The following is a 22,475-nucleotide window of genomic DNA, read 5'->3' as shown; positions in this document are numbered from 1 at the left end:
ATTGTATTTTTGAGGATTAATTTTGTTTTTGAACAACTACAGTGGTCTTGGTCAACCAAAATGTTAATAAACCTTAAACTTGAATATTAAAGAGTCAACGTGAGATTCTGGATTTCTTGGGAAAACTTCTGTGTGCATAATTTTTTGGCAATTAGTATTCGTGTGCAGAATTATTATGCAACTAAAGTCAAACATTTGAAAATTTTCATCTTGTTTATTTTCATTTGTTAAAGTGAGAGTAATAAACAACTCTAAAGTGACAGGGTGTTAATCTGCTGAGGCCCCCCCCCATTCCATCCCATCCCATCCCATTCATCCATCCTCTATACCGCTTGTCCTCAGGCGTGCTGGAGCCTATCCCAGAGGTCATCGGGCAGGAGGCGGGAAACATCCTGAATCGGTTGCCAGCCAATCGCAGGGACACAAAGACGAACAACCATCTGCACTCGCGCTCACACCTCGGGACAATTTGGAGTGCTCAATCGACCTACCATGTACGTTTTTGAGATGTGTTATCAGTCACATGCAAGTTTTTGGGATGTGTTATCAGTCAATCAGCTTTTTATCAGTTATGTTCCTCATAACACAAATACACATCACTTGATATGCTTGCATTGAGTAAGTATTCAAGTTTATACAGCATCGAGTTGTAAAATATGCATAAAAATGATCATACGGTCAAAATGTGCACTTGCCTAATAATTCTGCACAGTGTAATCCGTGATTTAACATGTTAGCAAATGACACATGGTTATGGTTGTGATTATTAGTCATAGTGACACAGATGAACTGTTTCATTAAAATGTAGATTTGTCAGAAATGATAAATTGCTGTTCATTTTATATGCACAAAAAGAGGACTATTCATTGGCAGTAGAAGGTGAGGACGTTTTCTTGGTTCCCTCTGACCAGCAAGACAGGGGCGCTTAAGTCACGTGACAGGAATTCGAGCCATGCTAGGTACAGGACACTGGGGCATACTCCTCTCCTTCCCACTGGCATGGTGCTGGGTGCATAGTATATGGCCAGATGAATGACATTGAATAGAGTACAGTATGCACAAATGCTATTACTCACATTACAATCAGTGCGGCTTCCCGAGAGCAATCCTGCAGAATCTCATTGAGACAAATCTGACGAAAAGACTGGTTTACACAGAAAAGTAAACATGTTGAGTATAAGATATTTTAATTATTTCTGGCAAAAATAACTGTAGCAATGTAAGCGTGCCCTTATCTGCATTTTCAGAAAGATATACTATTATTCCGGACAAGGATGTGGAATGATCTCTGTCCAAATTAGAGAAACATCTGTGAATTGTGGCCATTTTTCCCAACTCCAAATCACTATGCATTACAACTTCTTGTTTAGCTGAGAACAGCCACACCAAGTTCTTAAACAGATTCTTCTCCATCATCCGGACCATCACTAACTGGCCAAATAATGCTTTGCAGCAGCCATTAGTGCGTTAGTGCCGTCCACCCTACAGAAATTTCAGCGTGACCGCACTTCGTTCTGTCAGCTGATTATATGAAGAATGCTTGTCTATCACGAGCTATGGAAGCCTCAGCGAGAACCCCTCTCTCGTGGGCCCTCTTCCTCAAGGAGCACAGAAGCTGTGGGTAGTTCCATCAAGAACACCCTCTCCATAGCTCTGCTGAAATAGACACGATGCTGTCCACTGCCAGCAATATCCTCAGGCCGATGTGGACCACCCTGGCCATTCCAAACTTCCAAAAGCTGGTGTTCCTCATCGGACTCACCTTGGTTCTGTTCCTCTCCAAGTCCTGTTCCGTGATCCACCAGGGCTCCTCCTGTACTCTTGATGGCCCGGAATCAGGTTCACCTTTTGGGTGTGTGTCCAACTTGAATGAACTCACCATATCCTCAAACTGATGAATGCTGTTACAATGAGAAAAAGGAACCACATGTTCAAGTGTCCATCCAAACCGCATATCCTTATTTTTGGAATGTGGGAGAACAACAGTACACAGAGGAAAATAAAATACCCCCATTGTGACATTTCCATGCCCATCTTCACTCTTTATGTATACCTACAGCATTGCCTTGAAAGACTTTCATTCTACAATAGGATCTTGCTGATGCTGTGGAAGGTCTAATTTGACAGGTCAATTTACTAAACCTGGCGGCACCGAGCCTGAGGCTCCTTTGGATTACTGCCCAAGCTGGCATAGGCAAGTAAAATAAATATTTCCTGTCCTGATGATATGCTGTTTTAAATCGTTATCTACCGAAGAAAAAAACTGAGCATAAATAAAATCCTGTTATTATTTTTACATGGCGGCTCGGTGGAGCAGTGGGTAGCATGTCCGCCTCACAGTTAGGAGGGTACCGGTTCGATTCCACCTCCGACCCTCCCTGTGTGGAGTTTGCATGTTCTCCCCGAGCCCGCATGGGTTTTCTCCGGGCACTCCGGTTTCCTCCCACATCCCAAAAACAAGCTGGGTAGGCCGATTGAGCACTCCAAACTGCCCCTAGGTGTGAGTGGGAGTGCGAATGGTTGTTTGTCTCTGTGTGCCCTGGCTGGCAACCGGTTCAGGGTGTCCCCCGGCTACTGCCTGATGACCGTTGGGATAGGCTCCAGCATGCCCGCGACCCCCATGGGGACAAAGCGGTACAGAAATTGGATGGATGAATTTACTAAACCTGGTGGTGATTCCGTCATCTGCCTCCTATAGCGAATCCTGGGCCATGCTGAAATTAGCAAATGATGACCAAAAGGCAGTCCTTCCTGGGTGGTAAATGGTTAGCCCTCAAGCAAGAGATGGTTTTAGTGGTCTGGAAAGCCACCAGTTCGAGACCAGACCCAGTTCTAGACAGCCACTACTTCCAAACATCTGGCTAATGATGCCAAATTTCACAATGGCTGGTTCTATCTTCTCAACAGGAAGCATGGCCTTCTATTTTTTTCAACAAGCTTGGCCCTCAATGACCATTCCCCCTGATGGATCAGCAATTGAATGGGTATGAGACCATCCATGTCTACAAACCACCAACCTTGTGATTTACACCAACACCCACTCCAAGGTTCCCACATCGCTGTCTGTGGGCTGGTGACCTCAACTGCCAGCATAAAGACTGGAGCTGTATGTTTTAAGATTTCAGATGTCACTGTCAGAACGGCAATCATGTCTACATTAGGCTAAAACGCCTTTGAGATGGTATTTTACCTTTTACGCTTAACTGTGCAAAAACGGCTGTCTGTGTGGGGCAGAGGAACAACATCATCATGTTCTGCCCCCATTACTGTCTTCCAAAAGCGACAAGACCGCGGCTTGACTGTCCAACACATCTGCAAGCATCTAAAGCAAGGGTGTCCAACTCTGGTCCTTGAGGGGCGCTGTCCTGCATGTTTTACGCGTCTCCGTCCTCCAACACATGATTTAAATAATCAGTTCATTGGCAAACTCTGAACAAGCCTGATTACGATCCTGATCAGGTGTGCTGGAGGAGGGAGACATCTAAAACATGCAGGGCTATTGAGGACCGGGTTTGAATACTCCTTGTCGAAGGATCTTCACACCTCCATCGTAAGCATTGTTCCCACATGCAGACGAAGACTCAACCAGGAATTTACGTTTCTTTCTTCAGCAAAACAAGGCTTCATTAATCATTATCCATCTGAATTGTAGTAAACATCACAACAAGCTTACTTTCCAGGTTGAGGTTTTTGATAGATGTCAGGAAGCACTTCTACATCATGGAATCCAAGACGGAACTTCTTGATGAGTTTTATCATCCTGGAGAGAGATAATAAAACTATACTGTAAACTCCATCCATCCGTTTTCTCTATCACCTCTTCCTTCAAGTGTGCCAAGAGGCATTGTCAACAGCCAATTACAGTATTGTAAGCTCAAAATAAGTACTAATAAACAAGTCTGGTGATCACAATAAAGCCTATTGCTTTTGCCCTATTTGCATGCATGCATTAATGACATTACATATTTAGTTTATCTAGCATATAAAAGTTTACATTTTAATAAAAAGCATTTTATCAAGTCTGGCAACTCAGTAAGTTTATCTCATGTCCACACCTGCAAACTGCACATGGACTACCCAGAGTTATGTAAGATGGGAGAAGTTAAACATTTGTCCAGATTTTTTAAAATGAATTTACAGTGACCACGTTTGAAGAATTCTTTACAATTTGTAGAACATAAACTTGCAAAATAATGTAATCCAGTGGTTCTCAACTGTTTTCACCCGGGGACCCATATTTTTGTATCGTTACAAAGTCCCGACTCACTTCTGTCAATGTTAAGGATAAAGAACTTAAAAAAAAAAAAAGCCTCTGAAAACGCATATACTGTAGTAGATTATATTTTCAAACTCAGTTTCAAATGAGTTTGATTTACTGCCAAAAGCATTTTACTCGCCATGATGCCCTCCAAGCCAAAGTGAACGGCACTGTATTTGTTTACGGAGTAAACTAGTAAGCCGGTAACTAAGCCCCTCCATGAGTTGTGACCTTATCGTGGTGGAGGGGTTTGCGTGTCCTAATGATCCTAGAAGCCATGTTGTCTGGTGCTTTATGCCGCTGGCAGGGTCACCCATGGCAAAAAGGTCCTAGGTGAGGGGCCAGACAAAGCACGGCTCACTAAACCCCAATGATGAATAATATAAATGGATCTCGTTTTCCCTTGCCCAGACGGGGGTCACCGGGGCCCCCCTTTGGAGCCAGGCCTGGAGTTGGGAATCGACAGCAAGCGTCTGGTGGTCGAGCCTTCACCCATGGGGCCCAGTCGGCCACAGCCCGAAAAGGCAATGTGGGTCCCCATTCCCATGGGCCAAAGGGGTTGGGTACAAAGAGTTGGACAGCGGTCAAAGGTGGAGACGTTGGCGGTCTGATTCTCGGCTGCAGAAGCTGACTCTAGGAACATGGAATGTCACCTCTCTGGCAGGAAAGGAGCCCGAGCTGGTGTGCTAGGCAGAAAAGTTCAGACTAAACATAGTCGGGCTTGCCTCCACACAGTTTAGGTTCTGGAACAAGTCCTCTTGAGAGGGGATGGACTCTCTTCCACTCTGGAGTTGCCCACGGTGAGAGGCGTCGATCAGGTGTGGGCACACTTATTGCCCCCAGGCTGGGCGCCTGCACATAGGGTTCACCCCGGTGAATGAGAGGGAGACCTGGAAGGAACAACCCCCCCCCCCCGCCCTTCCGATCTGCACCCTAGCACCGATAGGTACCGGGTGGCCAAACAGAATGCGGCCTCGGCGGCTGCTGAAGTTAAAACCCGGGCGTGGGAGGAGTTCGGCAAGGCCAAGGAGAATGACTTCCGGATGGCTTCAAGGAAATTCTGGTCCACCATCCGGCGCCTCAGAAGGGGGAAGCAGTGCAGTTACAATGGAGACGGTGTCTGCTAACCTCGGCTCGGGACGTTGTGAGTCGGTGGGGAGAACACTTCGAAGCCCACCTCAATTCCACCGACATGCCTTCCATTGCAAAAGCAGGGCCTGGAAAATCTGTAGTGGCCTTTCCAATCTCCGGGGTCGAAGTTGCTGAGGTAGTTAAAAAGGCCCCAGGGGTGGATGAGATGCACTCGGAGTTCTTAAAGGCTCTGGATGTTGTGGGGCTGTCCTGGCTGTTACGCCTCTACAGCATTGCGTGGACATCGGGGACAGTGCCTTTGGAATGGCAGACTGGGGTGGTGGTCCCCCTTTTTAAGAAGGGGGACGGTAGTGTGTGCTCCAACTACAAAGCAATGACACTCCTCAGCCTCCCTGGTAAGGTCTATTCAGGGGTGCTGGAGAGGTCCGTCGGGAGATATGGTCATGAACAAAAGGACAAGATCCCGGATACAAGCGGCCGAAATGAGTTTCCTCTGCAGGGTGTCCGGGCTCACCCGCAGAGATAGGGTGAGAAGCTCGGTCATTTGGTAGGGACTCGGAGTCGAGTCTCTGCTCCTCCACGTTGAGAGGAGCCAGATGAGGTGGCTTGGGCATCTGATCAGGATGCCTCCTGGACACCTCCCTGGTGAGGTATTACGGGCATGCCCCACCGGCAGGACACCCCGGATTCGATCCAGGACACGCTAGAGAGACTGTCTCTCGGCTGGTCTGGGAACGCCTTGGGATCCCCCGGGATAGGCTGGACAAAGTGGCTGGGTAGAGCTGCTGCCCCCCCGATCGACCCTGGATAAGTGGAAGAAGGTGGATGGATGGATGGACTAATAAGCCCGAATAATGAATCTAGGGCTACATGGAGCAACCTCTAGAACCCGAACCACCAGTCGAGAATCACTGGTCTAGTTTGTAATATTGGCTAAATTTTCTGAGGATGTAGTTTTAAATGCACCCCACTAATTTTGGTTGACTAAAGTGCCCAATTTGTTTAAATCTCCATAATTTTGAGATATTATTTCTTTTTGCATTGACCATTCTGATTTGTGTTTTTTCTTTCCAGAGGTATAGTTGCATCCATTTGAGCAACAATCAATACTTTAAGAATTAAATAAGTTCTCACTCTTCTTTCCTCGCATCCTTGTTGGAATTGTCTCCTCCCACAAACACTCGAACTTTACATTTGGCCCAGCGCTTCCTACGAGTTAGGAGGTAAGGGAGCAGCAAGGTAAGACCTAGTAAGAAACATCACAACATGAGAAATTATATGTTACAGGAATGAACTACAGAGACTTGCACATGTTCATAATCAGACCTCCATCATCAGACAGCCAGTAGACATCAATTGTCCTCTTTCCTTGTTTTTCCTGAAACATTGTAGGCCTACTCGGTTGAGTCTCCGTGTCAATGGATGAAGCTGCTGCAAATAAAGTGTGAGTGTAAGTCATCCGTGCGTGTGCAGTTGCACACTCATTGGCTACCATGATAGCTAAACCAGATCTCAAATATGACCCAACATGAGGGCTCAGTCATAATTTGGTATTCACAAAGATGATAATGCTCCATTGATAGTCAGAGAAGAAATATAAAAAGTTTATCAAAGCAGTTGAAATGTACATTTTGTATGCATGTACAAACCATACAAAATAAACCAGGTGTATAAACGTCTATTTTCAGCAACCATCCCTCTAGTGTTCTAATGGGCCATTGTGTTTGCTAATTGTGTTAGAAAGGTAATGAGTGATTAGAAAACCCCTTGAAAACTCTTGAAAACCCTTGCACATTTATGTTCATTTTCATGGAAAACACTCAATTGTCTGAAACTTTTGAATGGTAGTGTATGTACTTCAAAATATTCCACAGGCCCATATGTACGTATGTATGTATGTATGTATGTATGTATGTATGTATGTATGTATGTATGTATGTATGTATGTATGTACGTACGTACGTACGTACGTACGTACGTACGTGCGTATTTACGTGCGTATTTACGTGCGTATTTATGTGTGTATTTATGTGTGTATTTATGTATGTATGCCAGCTCAGTGGCCTAGTGGTAGACTGTCCGCCCTGAGACTGGAAGGTTGTGGGTTCAAACCCCGGCTGGGTCATACCAAAGACTATAAAAGCGGGATCCTTTGCCTCCCTGCTTGGCACTCAGCAGTAAGGGTTGAAATTGAGCGGTTAGTTTACCAAAATGATTACCAGCGTGGCACCGCTGCTGCTCACTGCTCCCCTCTCCCCAAGGGGATGTGTCAAAATCACACGGGGATGGGTCAAATGCAGAGGACAAATTTCACCACACCCAGATGTGTGTGTGTGGGTGTGTGTGTGTGTGTGTGTGTGTGACAATCATTGGGACTTTAATGGATGTATGGATGCATGCAATGTATGTATGTATGCAATGTATGCAGGTAGGTAGGTGGGTTTTGGGTAGGTATGCAGTACGTATGATATACATACAGTACCGTATTTTTCGGACTAAAAGTCGCTCTGGAATATGCGCCGCATTAGCCATAAAATGCACAATAAAGTGAAAAAAAAAACATTTATAAATCGCTCCGGAGTATAAGTCACATTTTGGGGGAAATTTATTCGACAAAATCCAACACCAAGAACAGACATGAACGAGCAACAACAGGCTAAACGATAGGTATGCTAACGTGTCATAAACACAAACGAAGAGCTGAGAACGGGCCTGACGTAACATTGACAGTTATCCAAATAACTATAACATAAATAACACCTTTATCAAACCATCTGTGTTACTCCAAATCATTAAATCCATCGATCGTCCTTTATGTCAACAATGCCGGGTGCGCGCCGTGGACGGTGGTTGCACTTAAAATTATTCCACAGGCCCATATAACGATATATAAATTATATATCAAATAACTATTATATAAGCAATAATATTATCAAACCATCTGTGTCGCTCCAAATCATTAAATCCATCGATCGTCTTTTATGTCAAGAATGCCGCATGCGCGCTGCGCCGCTGACGGCGGTTGCACTTAAAATTATTCCACAGGCCCATATAACAATATATAAATTATATATCAAAGAACTATTATATAAGCAATAATATTATCAAACCATCTGTGTTACTCCAAATCATTAAATCCATCGATGGTCCTTTATGTCAACAATGCCGGGTGCGCGCCGTTGACGGCGGTTGCATTTCAAAATTTTCCACAGGCCCATATAATTATAAATAACTATTTTGTCAAACCATCTGTGTCACTCCAAGTCATTAAATCCCGTGATCGAATCCTTTGTCCGTTACGTAAAACACCGCCGCATTAGCGCCGCGCCGGAGTTCAGATTATAATAATCCCTTGCTACATCGCAGTTCGTTTATCGCGGTTTCACTACATTGCGGGTTTTTGAATTTGTAAAATTTGTGAATAATTTCACATATAAGTCGCTGCTGAGTATAATTTGCCCACTCACCCAAACTATGAAAAAAAACGTGATTTATAGTCTGAAAAAATACGGTATTTCTTATACACGACCGGTGCGAATGAATATATAGAGTGGGTGGGTGGGTAGGTATGCAGTACGTATGATATACATACAGCATCTTTTATACACGAGCAGTGCGAATGAATAATTTTGTATTTTCAAATACAATTACTAACTTTCAATTAGTTATGAAAGTCTAATTTTGTATTTTCAAATACAAAATTAGACTTTCATAACTAAATTCATGACCTCTATAATATTAGCAACATACATGAAATTATGTTAACTCCAGAAGTGGCATATAAAGTGTTCATGCCTTTCAGTTCTCCATCAAAGCCTGGGTTTGCTGTTAAAAAAAAAAAAAATTGGGGGGTTTAGAAGTTCTAAATTTTATGTTTTAATTAAAATATATGTAATTTATCTGAGATTCTCACCATATGACTGGTATATGTGAGAAACATCCAGTTTCTCTCTTGTTCTTAAGACGCACACACCATACTGAAGGTCAAACGCATCCCTGGACAAAAATATGTACAGGCACCAAGTTCACAACATCACATTGTGTAGTCTTGATGCCAAATATTCTATATGACTATGCATACAAATACCACTCACTGCAATATTCCTACGTAACTGTGCGTGGCCTGTGGCGAGTCACTGTGCCAGTCTGTCTTGAAACCCATCACAAGGACATTGGGACGCATCCTACCCAAACCTGCTCCCTGGTGTTCACATGAAAACATTACAAGTAGAAAGAGGAAAAACTTGATTTAGTTTCTGTCACATATCAGAAGTTCTTGTGAGCAAGTAAGTTTTATTTTGCTCCGTATGTTTTACCTTCGAAAACAATGAGGAGCACAGTATTTGGCCATATTGTCACTGCTCTTACATATAGTTGAGTTAAATTATAATCAAGTAGTAAAGCATTTTGGTAAACTGAGATATCATGTCCATGCATCTATCCACATTCTTTAATTCCCTTATATTGTATAATCCACAAATACCACATTTTTCAAATAACAGGGCCATGTAAATTTAAAGTAAATAAGGGAGATGTCATATCATCTGAGAACAAAGTAGGAAGGATTGATATTTTCTAGAAAAACTAACCCATGGTGAGCTGAAGAAAAGATACAGATTTCAGTCATTAAAATGATGCATCACTTTCTATGAATTCTAAATAAACAGTTCTGTGAAGCATCGTTAGAAAGCATCGTACTTGGCAAACAGGCAGACAGACGGACAAAGTGTACTCAATGTCTTTTGACCTGTAGCAGCATGTTCACGCCCGACCGTAGATCTGCAGCCACCACATTTTTGTAAAATGACTTCACCTTTCTTTGGGTCAACCAGGAAATGTGATTTTCACTTTGCACAAGTGCAGAGTTATCAGTCTGAAAGAGTGTGACAAAGTAAATGTCAGGAACAAACTGTATCAAACATAAAAGTATATGTTACAATTCCATTCATCTGTCCATCATAGCACCTTTCCTAATTATGGTCTTGGGTGAGGTGGAGCCTATCCCAATTGATTTGGCTGGGCACATCGCAGTGGTGTCGAACTTGTTTTTGTCGCGGGCCAAATTGTAGTCATAATTTCTTTCGGAGGGTCATTATGACTGTCACCGCCTTATACTATATACACTATAAACTACACAACAAATTGATGAATAACTAGTTCGGAAATCAGAGAATAGTAAAAGCTGTTCAGAAGAAGAAGAATGGTCATGAAAATTGCGAGCAAATCTATTTTTTAAAAGTGAAGACAATTTGTAATTTTAGTATTGACATAAAGTCGAGCCACAATTTGTCCTTGCGGGCCACATAAGATGATGTGGCGGGCCGTATTTGACCCCAGACTCTGCAGAAGGCCTTAATGCCGAGCAGCGCCCCTGATTTGAATGCACAACCTCAGAGCTGTTAGGCAGATGACCACTTAAATATAAACAAACATACATCTGCATATAATGCTTTGTGTTGTACTCACAGTGACCACATGGCCACAAATCATGAGACTGAGATTCTTTGTGAAACAGCTGACAAGATCCACAAGATCTGGCCGACTGCTGGGAGGCCCCGTCAGCACCAAACACTGTGGTCTGGAATAAAGACACACTTACACTTATTTGCCAACGTATTGAACTGCTAAGAGCAGTTGGAGAACACGTATAACGTACAACTTGCTTGAACTAAATACTCGACTTGCTTGATTTTTTTTCTAAATTATATTTATATTTTTTAATTAAAAAAAAAAAAAAAAAAGATTTTCCATCGCAGTGAATGATTCTGGCGACAAGACAGTAGGGATAATATTCAGTCATTGACCTGTAGTTCTTCACATGGTCTTCCACCTGGTTAAGTCCCATACATTGATTCAGTGCAATGTTGTAGGAGCTGGCCTGCACCGACGAGCCCCAGTTCACAGCTAGGCCCAAAGTAAAGAAAAGATAGCACGTGAGTTAAACTTTAAGTTAACTTTTAGTCTTTAAACTTTAAGTGTGCAGTATGCTTACCAGGCTTCTTGTAGAGTGTGTATCCTAATAGGAGCAAGACAACACCAAAGGCAATGAGAGCTGCCCACCAAGTCAATAAGAACATGATAACCAGACAACACACAGCACACAGCAGAGACAGCCACTTATTGTAGAACCTGAAGGATGGACGCCAACCTGTAACACAACATACAATCTCAGGATAGATTGTGTTTCTACTCAATACATGTATTTTGTTACTTCCCGAAATTAAGTTAGTAAAGTGCTTGTTATCAGCGCCATGAAATCTTAACAAAATATTCCTCACATACTTATTCATGTCCACAGTATAACTTACAGGTATTTGCTGTTTGATCTAAATCCACACATTCATGACTTGATACAATATGAAAACATAAAAATTTGCATAATGAATCTACTCAGAAAAATTTATAGCTTTGTGGGTACAATACTGTGTATCTAAAGTGTCCCATCTCACCAGGAGAGTTGGTGATTGAGGCATGGAAGCAGCTGAAGTTGATCAAACAGTAGGAGCAGAGAAAGAAGTTGGAAATGATCGGAGCTATCGTGTTCAACTCGGCTGCGTTTACAAAAAAGAAAAGGACAAGAACAGAAAGAATCTGTCAGTGTCTTAACAATATAAATCTTTTACCTTATTGTGCTATGTACCTTCAAAGCCTTTGTGTCCCAATTATAAACTGGTTTATCTGAAATATTTTGTCCTGCTTTTCATTTTGCAATATTTTTGTACATCTAAAAAAAATCTAATAAAAGACCAGTCATTGTGTTCAATTTCTGATTTGTACACTGGTCAAGAGACAGGTCAAATATAGCTTAGCGGTTACAAACATCTTTGATTTTGAAACAGTTTGGTTTTAATTTGTAACAACCTCTAAAATGCAGTTTATCTGAACTACATTTTTGGGGAAAAAAATCGGATTACTTTAAGAAAATAGGGTGACCCAAAACAGCAAATAATTAATTACTTTAAGAAAATAGGATGACCCAAAATAGAACATTCTAAGTTCCAGTCCTCACCAATGAGAATGAAACAGACCGCAATTATGAATGCCAAAAGGTAGCTTCGCAGGGCTTCATCATTTTTGCCATAACCTTTGCCAAAGAAGCCAATCAGAGGGTAGAGATTGTCCTTGCATAGACACTACAGAGAGCAGAGACAGAATAAGATACACATTGTCAACACACGCAACATATGCGCACACTTCCTACCAACAGGTGTCTAAAACTGTATAGTACCTGGAACACTTTGGGTGCAGACACGAGGCAAGCCAAAGCAGAAGAGAGTGTCGCACCAAATATACCAGCAGTGATGAGTGGCGCAAAGGCTGACACCATGCTCATTGACTGTAAACAATGACAAAGATTGTGTTTACTACTTGTTGCTCACTTTTCTTTCTACCGGAAGTGAAGAAATTACTGTTCACAAAGATATTGCATCTAAGAAGAATAACTCATTCAGGCCAACTAGAAGATATAAGAGTACAGAGAGAAAACTCTGATGCTTTGGATTCAGAATAGACACACTTCAGCAGTAGCTAAGTTGACACACCTCTATTCACAAATTTCAATTTCCACACACTGTTCTGTTTAGGTATTTGAAATATTTGAAACAAACCCATTTGATGTTAGTCTGTATACAAAAAAACTTAAATCCCCCAACAGATGTACAAATAGAAAGACAAGAAAAACATGTAACATATCCTTCATTTTGATGGTGTGTGTGTTTTTGTGTTGACCTGATAATAATTGCTAATGCCAAAGATACATGTTTTGTTCTTGATGCACTCAGTGAAGTCCCAGCCATAGTGACAAGCTAAACCAACACAATGGTTGCTGGATGAGGAGAAGGACAAGGTGTCATTTAACAGTCCAGATGCATCCCTAACCACACAGGAACCTGAAAGTAATGTTAACACAAACCACGCATGCACACACACGCACACACACACACACACACACACACACACACACACACACACACACACACACACACACACACACACACACACACACACACACACACACACACACACACACACACACACACACACACACACACACACACACACACACACACACGATACATGGTTTAGACACAAACTTATTATCTACAGTACTTTACAGGCTTTCCGGATGCACTCGAATAGGTTAAATCCTTCCATAAGAAATGGTTTAAACAAGAGCTCAAGCCTAGAATACCTCAAATTAAAAAAAAAAATTATACAGTCCACACCAAAAACAAACATGTAAAAAAGTAACTACACAGAAGCAATACCTTCTTAAAATCATAAAATGTAAAGTCACTAAATATGAAACAACCATTGAAACCTATCACATCGTGAATACACAGGGCCAGTCAGTGTCTGTTCTGGCAGGGCCATCACCCGAAAATGCCTAAAGTAGGACCCTGCTGTTATACAATTATGTAGCAGCACAAAAATATGATCTCAATCTGAAACAACATCCTTTCACACGACTTTGTTTCTGACAATACAATACCAATGGTTGCAGAGATTATGAGGTATGACAAAGTGGTCCAAAATATAGCCATTAGCGTTCCTCTGGGGATAGCCACTGTTGGATCCTGACAATGGGAGAAGCAATATTTCAAACAAGAGAATACAAGAGGAGACGAGGGAGGAGAGGAAAATGCGACAAACCTTCAGATCTCCAGAGATGTTAGCTCCTGCCAGAATGCCAGTTGCAGAAGGAAAGAAAATCGAGAACATGCCAAAGAAGCTGCCCTCCGGTCCCCGCCAATCAGGCACAAAATTGTTTGCAAAAATGTCCGCTATTGGGAGGGAATTTTGTCTGTTATTTAAACAGTAAGTCACAGGCTCAAGATTTTGTATGGGCAAATGCAACAATAGAACAAATCACCTTTATAGCTGAAAAAACCTTTGGCCTGTTTCTGCGGTGATGCAGGGATTATGGTTCCAACAATGTAACTGGAAAATGACACCAAGATGACCAGAAAAAACAAAACCTGGGCCTTTGGAAGACAAAAAACACATTCACATAGAAATAAAGTTTCTTCAAATATGCCACTGCTTTTTAAATGCACCACTAGTTCGCAGCCTTATCTCAGTAATGACTAAGCCCAATGTAATGTTTACAAGCAAACGTTAATTAAAATAATTTGAGATGTGAGGCAGAAAATTTCTGACTAGATACAAACAGGCTCCCCTTCACACATAGCTTGGGTGTCATTCCTCTTGAGGGAGGTGTCCTATATGGAACTGTCAGCAGTGAGAAGCACCGAGGCTGGTGTGGGTATACTTACTGCCCCTGGCTCTGTGCCTGTATGCCAGGGAGATGGTAGCCTCCCTCCATTTTTGGGTAGGAGGGACCGTCTGTGTCTATGCACCAAACAGCAGTTCAGAGTATCTATCATTTTAGGAGGCTATCGAGTGGGTGCTGGCTCCCGCTCCTGCTGGGGACTCCATGGTTCTGCTGAGCAACTTAAATGCTCCATGGGCAAGAGAGTAAGACCTTGAAGGGCATGATGGGGGGGGGGGACAGCCCCCCTCCCCCTATTTCCGATCAGAACTCGAGCATTGTTCTGTTACTAATTGATCATGGATTGTCCATAACGAATACCATGTTCAGGCATGACGGTCTCCATTTGTGCAGAGACACCAAGACACCTTAGGCCACAGTTCAATGATCAGCTTTGTAGGCAGTTCATCTGACTTGTGGCTGCCTGCCATGGACACTTGGGTTAAGAAAACGCCGAGCTGTCAACCGTTCATCGCCTGGTGGTGATAGATGGCAGTCGGACCTGGCAGACCCCACCTTACTGTGAGGAGCAGAGCCAGAGTTCCCAGTCAGATGGAGTAACAACTGCCACCTTCAGCAGAACTCCGCCTACATCACGTAGGAGAAGGCGGCGTCATTGAGTCCAAGTGGAGATGTTCCTCACCTCCAGTTCAGGGTGTTAAGGCGGCCGTTTGGAGATGTGGCGGTGCCTGTTATTGCGGCAATTCCCAAACCTATTGATTGACACCAGTGGTGTGGGATGCCACCAAACTGAAGGGGTCCGACCTAATCTATTTAGCTTGTGTGACTTCGAAGGTAGCTGATGGATACAATGATCATCGTCACACACACATTTGGGTGTGGTGAAATTTGTCCTCTGCATTTAACCCATCCCCGTGTGATTTTGATCCATCCCCTGGGGGAGAGGGGAGCAGTGGGCAGCAGCGGAACCGCGCCCGGGAATCATTTTGGTGATCTAACTCCCCAATTCCAACCCTTGGCAATTCCCTTGCCAAGCAGGGAGGCAATGGGTCCCATTTTTATAGTCTTTGGTATGACCCGGCTTGGGTTTGAACCCACAACCTTCCAGTCTCAGGGTGGACACTCTACCACTAGGCTACTAGGCTACTGGTTGCTCAGAACAGAACTTCTGTCATTGATGAGGCAAAAACTTAGCTGTAGAAATGTTCAGTGAGGCTGTAGGGAACTACTGTCGGAGGGGTACTTCCTCTTTTTAAGAAGGGGGACCCGAAGGTGTGTTGCAACTACAGTGGTATAGCACTCCTCAGCTTCCCTGGGAAAATCTATTTAGAAGATGCTGCACAAGTGGGTGGGTTTGGATGTCCAAACTCAGCTGCATTGCAGTTTGGTTTCCATCTTGACCATGGAAAAGCTCTACAACCATTGGCAGGCTCCTTTGCATGGGAGTTCACCCACATAGTCTACATGTGTTTTGTGGATTGGAGGTGTTTGACCATGTCCCATGGTGAAGACTGCGGAGGGTGATTCCTGAGTATAGGAATCCTTCGAGCTGTTTGTTCTCTGTGTGACTGTTGTCAGAGTTTGGCCCGTATTACTGGCAGTAAGTCAGATTCAGTTCCAATGAGGGTTGGACTCCGCCATGAATAGAATCTGTGACAAAGTGCTGTCACAGATTCTGTTCATGACCATTATGGACAGAATATCTAGGCCAATTGGAGTAGCCAAGGCATAAAGCAGACCCAATTAGATGGCCTTATTATTGAATCTTTTCTTTTTGCAATCTCCAATTCTTACAGGAACCGTTCAGTCAGGTTTGAATCATTTGGAATGAAAATCAACATTCCATTGCTCCAGTAAAAGTTGAGTAATGATTAACTATACATTAAATGTTTTGAATTCACATCTGTTGAACAAATATTCTAAAGATTTGACTACTTAAGTATGGCCTTATGTTTAGTTGAGCTTACCTTCGACTCCCATGCCATTCCAGCCATTGATATTCCTAGAAGACATGTGACTGTGATGACACCAATGATGCGGATGTCATTGATTCGGTTCACCATCACGGCGCCATTTTCCTGAGAGACAAAGTAAATCGCTGAGTTTGAAACTGGGGATAAAGAACATTGAACGCCAAATAAATGACACAATCATGAAAAACAAAATTAGTTGGAGTGAGTATGTTAAATTATAAGTTGTCAATTGCATCGGTCAATGAGGGACTTTCTTCTATTTCCAAACATTTTTTTACCAACTCTACACACAAAATAAACTGTCCTTGGCTGAATGAAACTCACAATAATTGCAAATTAATGAGTAAAAAGTTTAAGAAATGTCCACTTGGTATGGCACTTACATGCATGAGGTCTACAACAGTCTCAGCAAAGCCCACGGTGTGCATGGCCACAGCCACAGCATTGGCAAAGGCAAAAATCAGGCCAATGGACCCACCCAGTTCCGGACCAAGGCTACGACTGATTAAAAAGTAGGTTCCACCTGAGGAAAAGGGCGAAGCCATTTATTTTGGTCAAACATTGGTGTAACATCTGTCCGTCCGTGGCCATGTGGATTTTGGGGAAATCTCAACCCGAATGAGGAAGCATATCAAGCCGAAAGAGGAAGCAGGTTCCGGCGGCAAGCAGCGGCGACGAGCTTGTTTGGGGGTCTGCCTAGCGCAGTGAGGTTTTTTTTCCTCTTATGGTGGCTTATGAATGTCATAGTGATTAAAGTGATTATAAAAACATTTCCATCCATAGGCAATCACGCAATAGCAGGTGGTTGATGAAAAGGACTCTGTCAATGTCATGATGTCACCTGTTCCAACATGGCGCCATGCATTAAAGCAGGCCAAATCCGGCCCCCGGTCAGATTTCATACGGCCCGCAGCTTCGGTCTTATAATGTATTATTTATGGCCCGCCTGCAATGTCAAACTGAATAAAATAAATCATGACACTTGAAACTGTATTTCCTCCTATTACCAAAGCTTGGCAGCACCACCCCTCTCCGCTCATTTCTGCCATAGCGACTGCAACGGAAACGAGGAAAGTTGACATTGAGGGCCGTCGCTTTCAAGAGAAGTGGGAATTACAATTACTTCTTTACTGAAAATCAAGGCAATTGTGTTTGTCTAATTTGTAAAGAGACGGTTGCCTTGTTTAAGGATTTCAACCTAAAGAGACACCATCAGACTAAATGTGCTAACACATACAACAAGCTAACAGGGAGTGACCACGCTGATAAAGTGAAGCAGTATTTACAGTATTGCTCCCTTTCGCCATCAAGACCTCAATGTGGGATCTTCGGAAGTACACTTCAAACTGAGAGTTGCAATAAAATGTTAATTTGAAGCCTCTTTATCGGAAGATTATCTACTATTACTGTCTGACACTAGCATGTCAGTGCTCGTATCTCAAGTTTGCGTTCGTAAGTCAAAGCAAAAAAAACCCCAAAACTGGCCAACGGCTCAAAAAATGTCGGGACACATAGCTCATGGCACCACTGTGTTTTCTTTCAAGTGGCCAATGTGTCATGTTGCTTGTATTAGTCAATAATTATTCACAGATGGAACCAACCTCCTTTGACTTTGCCGTTGGTAGCGATAGCAGATGTAGAGAGCCCAGTGATGCCAGTTATACACGAGGACAGCAGGATGATCACCCAGGTCAGACCTGGAGAAATACAGAACAGAAAAGGAAGAAAATGTAAAAATAATCCATCCATACATTTTCTGAACCGCTTAGTCCCCACAGGGGTGGCGGGCGTGCTGGAGCCTATCCCAGCCGTCATCGGGCAGTAGGCGGGGGACACCCTGAACTGGTTGCCAACCAATCGCAGGGCACACAGAGACGAACAACCATTCGCACTCGCACTTAGGGACAATTTGGAGTGCTCAATCGGCCTATCAAGCATGTTTTTGGGATGTGGGAGGAAACCGGAGTGCCCGGAGAAAACCCACGCGGACACGGGGAGAACATGCAAACTCCACACAGGGAGGGCCGGAGGTGGAATCGGACCAGCACCCTCCTAACTGTGAGGCGGACGTGCTACCCACTGCCCCACCGAGCCGCCATGTAAAAATAATAACAGGATTTTATTTATGCTCAGTTTTTTTCTTCGGTAGATAACGATTTAAAACAGCATATCATCAGGACAGGAAAGATTTATTTTACTTGCCTATGCCAGCTTGGGCAGTAATCCAAGGGAGCCTCAGGTACAAGATCACACCCCAAATATTTAACATGCAACGGATCTAGAAAGACATGAACGGACCGAATATTGTCAAATATACTGGTAGTACATGTTATTCAGTCTGAAAGGCTATTAACCACAAACATTATCGAAAAACAGAGTGATAAGTAAATTAATTAACTTCTAATTAACCTTGTTGTACTTCAAAGGTGTCCAATGTAATACCTGAAATAAGATAAACAAACAATCAGTGTCCTTTGAGTACATAAAATCAGAGGCTTTGACTTTTTCTGTGCCAGTTAAAGACATGTTAACATGAGAGGTCCCAAAAGAGATTAGCATGAGTGCTAAAAAGACAACACAACTTTTTTTCAGGGCTGGACAACATGAATTCATTTGAAGATGTGCCTGATGTGTTTGAAGAATAATCTCTTTCAAAATAAAAATATTAATAATAATAATAATAATAATAATAAACTTCTGTCAAAGTCAGTCCTGCCTTCATTTTTTTATTTATTTCTTGAATGTGCCTGACTGAGATCTCCAAAATTGCCTTACTGCAATTTATTATATTACTTAAACCAGGCATGTCCAAAGTCCGGCCCCCGGTCAGATTTCATAGAGCCCCGCAGCTTCGGTCTTATAATGTATTATTTATGGCCCGCCTGCACTGTCAAACTGAATAAAAAATAAAAATAATCATGAAACGTGAAACTTTAATTTCTCCTATTACCGAAAGGTGGCAGCTCCACCACCCTCCGCTCATTTCTGCCATGGCCACTGCAAGTAAAACGAGGAAAGTCGACTTTAAGGGCCGTCGCTTTCAAGAGAAATGGGAACAATACTTCTTCAATGAAAATCAAGACAATTGTGTTTGTCTAATTTGTAAAGAGACGGTTGCCTTGTTTAAGGATTTCAACCTAAAGAGACACTGCCAGACTAAACACGCGGTCACACATACGACAAGCTAACAGGGTGTGACCGCGTTGATAGAGTGAAGCAGCTCCAAGCTGAACTGGCATCACAACAGCGATTCTTCACGCGGGGCTGTGAGTGAAAATTAAGTCGAAAGTAAATATTACTTAATATTAAATATTACGAAGTGGCCATGTTACTACAGTTGATGTTATGAACCCGTAGACGTGACACAAACTATTACTTTATGAAAGATATTGTAAATGACAAGAGCAAAATTCACTTGTTTTAATAATAGACAACTTTGCATTACTTTCAATTCCTGTTTAAAATGTTCATGAGGTACACATAATTCTAAACTCATGTAAATTTAAGGCATTTCACACAGTTTGTTCAATGTTATCTGACGCTTCAGATACGAATGAAAGGTAGAATTTGTGTTTTTAGAATTCTTCACATCTGCCCGAGTGGCTTATATTTGTTATGTTTTTTTGTCGTTTGAAAAATAAAGACAATTGTGACAACAATGTGTATTTGCATGAAACTTTAGTAGTTAAAAAATGTCCGAAAAAACTATTGGCTCCAGGGCCCCTTCACTTTGTCAAATCTGGCCCTCCTTGCAAAAAGTTTGGACACCCCTGATATAACGTACTGTGTGGAAATGCTTTTATGCTAAATTTTAAATATAATAGGTTCTTATGTAGAAGTAAAAATTTTTTGTTCATGGGTTGTTTTGATGAAAGAATTCACATTAACTCATTAGATTCTTGTCAAGAGGGAATTCATATTTGCTTTTACACATTACAGTATAAAAACAAAGTCAAATTCACGAGTCTTGCTGCTCCAGGATTCATGTTTGTGAAATTCATTGTTTCTATGTTGTTGTAAATAGCAAATTTTTGTTCAACTTGAACTTTTCCTTCTGTTTTTCTGGTATTTAAGACACATAAATATGAACAACCTTCAAATATGCTGAAATAGAAAAGTGAATGAAACTGAAGATTCACGATGGTACATTTTCACAAAGTTAGGTCATTTGTAAGAACTTAACATCACTATCTTTCCTGAGCCAAGCACTGGTCATGAAATGTAATCATGTCTCTGGCCACAACTCACAGGCATTGATTTACATGATGCACTCTTCATGACTAACCATGACTCCATGAAACCAGCCAAATCGCATCGGTTCAGGCACTGGCTCATTTTGCTCTTCTTCCTCTGAGCTGTCTCCTTCCATGCCTGCAGGTGTTGTCTCCTCGTACATGGGAGGTTGTGCATCATCCTAGTAAAGGCAATGAAAATGTAGCAGAAAATAGATGAACAATTACAAATGTGCTTCAAATTAAATGAGAACTACATGCAATCAAAATTGAATAGATGTCACATTTGAATTCATAATGCTTCCTCACCTCACGGTTGGCATACAGCTGGTAGAGAGAAGGCCTGAAGCGCTTCCGTCGTCCACAAACTTCGGTGTTGGCGTAGAAGTCCGAGTTTGGTGGGGCATCCAGGGTCTCATAGTGACTTTGGACATCGGATCCACAAGACACAATAGGACTGCTGTCCCCGTAGAAATTGTAATAATCACACTCTGCTGATGTTGTCTTGCCATCGGTCACTAATTGTGCAATTCTGGGTCTGTATGCGGACAGATGAACGCCATCGCTGATAACTTGAAGCTCCATTCAGAAAGCAGTTTTAAACAGGCCAGTCAAGGGGATAAAGACATTGGCTTGTCAAGGCCGTATGCTTCATTGTGTCAGTCAGTTTTATATTCCACTTGAGACAGACCAGGAAGAGCTTCAGGCTATGTAAGAGGCCATGTTAATGAACAGTTACAGAATTCATTACAGGATTATGAAAGCACACCACAATGCAGGTTCAACCAGTAATGTCCCTATGGAAATGAAGGACAATCCAGTTTGTGCATATCAGTCTTCAACATCTAGTGGGCCTTTTTTTGATAGAATATAAATTGTATCAATGAACACTGCAGTCAGCATTTCTAAAACCTTTTCTAAAGTAAGAAACGGTAATGTCTAGTCACTACGAGTATCAGAGTTAGACTTTTTTTTTTTAAACATTTAAAAACATTTTTCTCCAATCTTATTCCTGCACTAATGCTCTTGTAATAATTTTAGTATGCTACTATTTAAAGTTTCTTTACTTTGCTTTTAAATGTCTAACTCTTTTGTTGGTAAATGGTTTTAGATGTTCTGTAAATTATGTGAATCAGACTGAGAGTTACCTGTTCTGACTCGTCGTTCCTTGATGTATGAGTCGTTGAGTTTTGGGTCCTTTATGCTGTGTCCTTTTATGATATGTTCATTCTGTCTTATAGGCCTGATTCCTTGAGGTATCAGTTTGTTGCTGATGCTGCTTTTCCCTTTATGTGCTGTGTCCTTCTATTATGTCAGCTTTATTCTGTCATATAAGCCTGATGTTTCACAGTATAAAAGCTCAGGTGACTCAAGTTGTCATTGTGTCGAGCTTTCTTCCAGCTCGAATGTCTAGTTTTCTTCCGTCTCCTGCGGGCAACCCTGCTATCAAGACTTTTACTTTTCAACTGTTGTTTCATGTGTGCTTCTGGGTCTAAATCCTGCTCCATACGTGACAGTAGGCACTGACCAATCACGGACCCAGCAGATTTAGACATGTTCCATTGGGTCAGAGACGTCACCCACCTTTTATTCGAAACAATTCCTTCACCTCCAATGAGAGAGTGATATCTCACCAGCTACTCTGCTTTGTCTTTTTACCAGGAATCCCTTTTGTTGTTCCTCCTCGA

General features: G+C 42.3%; 1 protein-coding gene across 8 annotated transcripts; it reads right to left on the bottom strand.

Moving 5' to 3' along the window:
• Window positions 1–266: 266 nt before the first annotated feature.
• Window positions 267–22,470, bottom strand: slc12a3 (solute carrier family 12 member 3). 8 transcript variants are annotated; one of them, XM_085913429.1, is made up of 27 exons: window positions 21,936–22,470; window positions 21,097–21,494; window positions 20,841–20,969; window positions 18,758–18,833; window positions 18,157–18,252; window positions 16,939–17,078; window positions 16,550–16,660; window positions 14,223–14,334; window positions 14,003–14,133; window positions 13,842–13,926; window positions 13,079–13,239; window positions 12,579–12,686; window positions 12,360–12,483; window positions 11,800–11,901; window positions 11,343–11,498; window positions 11,155–11,254; window positions 10,817–10,928; window positions 10,098–10,223; window positions 9,445–9,551; window positions 9,264–9,346; window positions 9,101–9,175; window positions 6,677–6,781; window positions 6,485–6,596; window positions 3,674–3,760; window positions 1,763–1,901; window positions 1,077–1,144; window positions 267–1,005 (listed from the first exon to the last, which is right to left on the bottom strand). In XM_085913429.1, exons 2-27 carry the CDS (start codon window positions 21,370–21,372, stop codon window positions 864–866), a joined length of 3,063 nt encoding a protein of 1,020 aa, XP_085769555.1. In that variant the 5' UTR covers window positions 21,373–21,494; window positions 21,936–22,470; the 3' UTR covers window positions 267–863. The 8 variants fall into 8 exon arrangements, with proteins under 8 accessions (XP_085769555.1, XP_085769563.1, XP_085769556.1 ...); XM_085913437.1 differs by having other exon boundaries at window positions 21,097–21,325; XM_085913430.1 differs by lacking the exon at window positions 21,936–22,470 and having other exon boundaries at window positions 6,677–6,778; window positions 21,097–21,628.
• Between the last annotated feature and the right edge of the window lie 5 nt (window positions 22,471–22,475).

Source organism: Syngnathus leptorhynchus, chromosome 6 (assembly GCF_054491065.1).
Source record: "Syngnathus leptorhynchus isolate UIUO chromosome 6, UIUO_Slep, whole genome shotgun sequence".
Classification (NCBI taxonomy): Eukaryota; Metazoa; Chordata; class Actinopteri; order Syngnathiformes; family Syngnathidae; genus Syngnathus; species Syngnathus leptorhynchus.
This window is presented reverse-complemented; position numbering and strand designations above follow the sequence as displayed.

Excerpts from the sequence above, each read along its gene's own strand:
- slc12a3 (XM_085913429.1), bottom strand. The coding sequence starts at position 21,372 with ATGGAGCTTCAAGTTATCAGCGATGGCGTTCATCTGTCCGCATACAGA. Across the intron at positions 12,484-12,578 it reads CTGCACCCAAAGTGTTCCAG|TGTCTATGCAAGGACAATCT; the intron begins GTACTATACAGT and ends TGCTCTCTGTAG. Across the intron at positions 11,902-12,359 it reads GGTCTGTTTCATTCTCATTG|CCGAGTTGAACACGATAGCT; the intron begins GTGAGGACTGGA and ends TTGTAAACGCAG.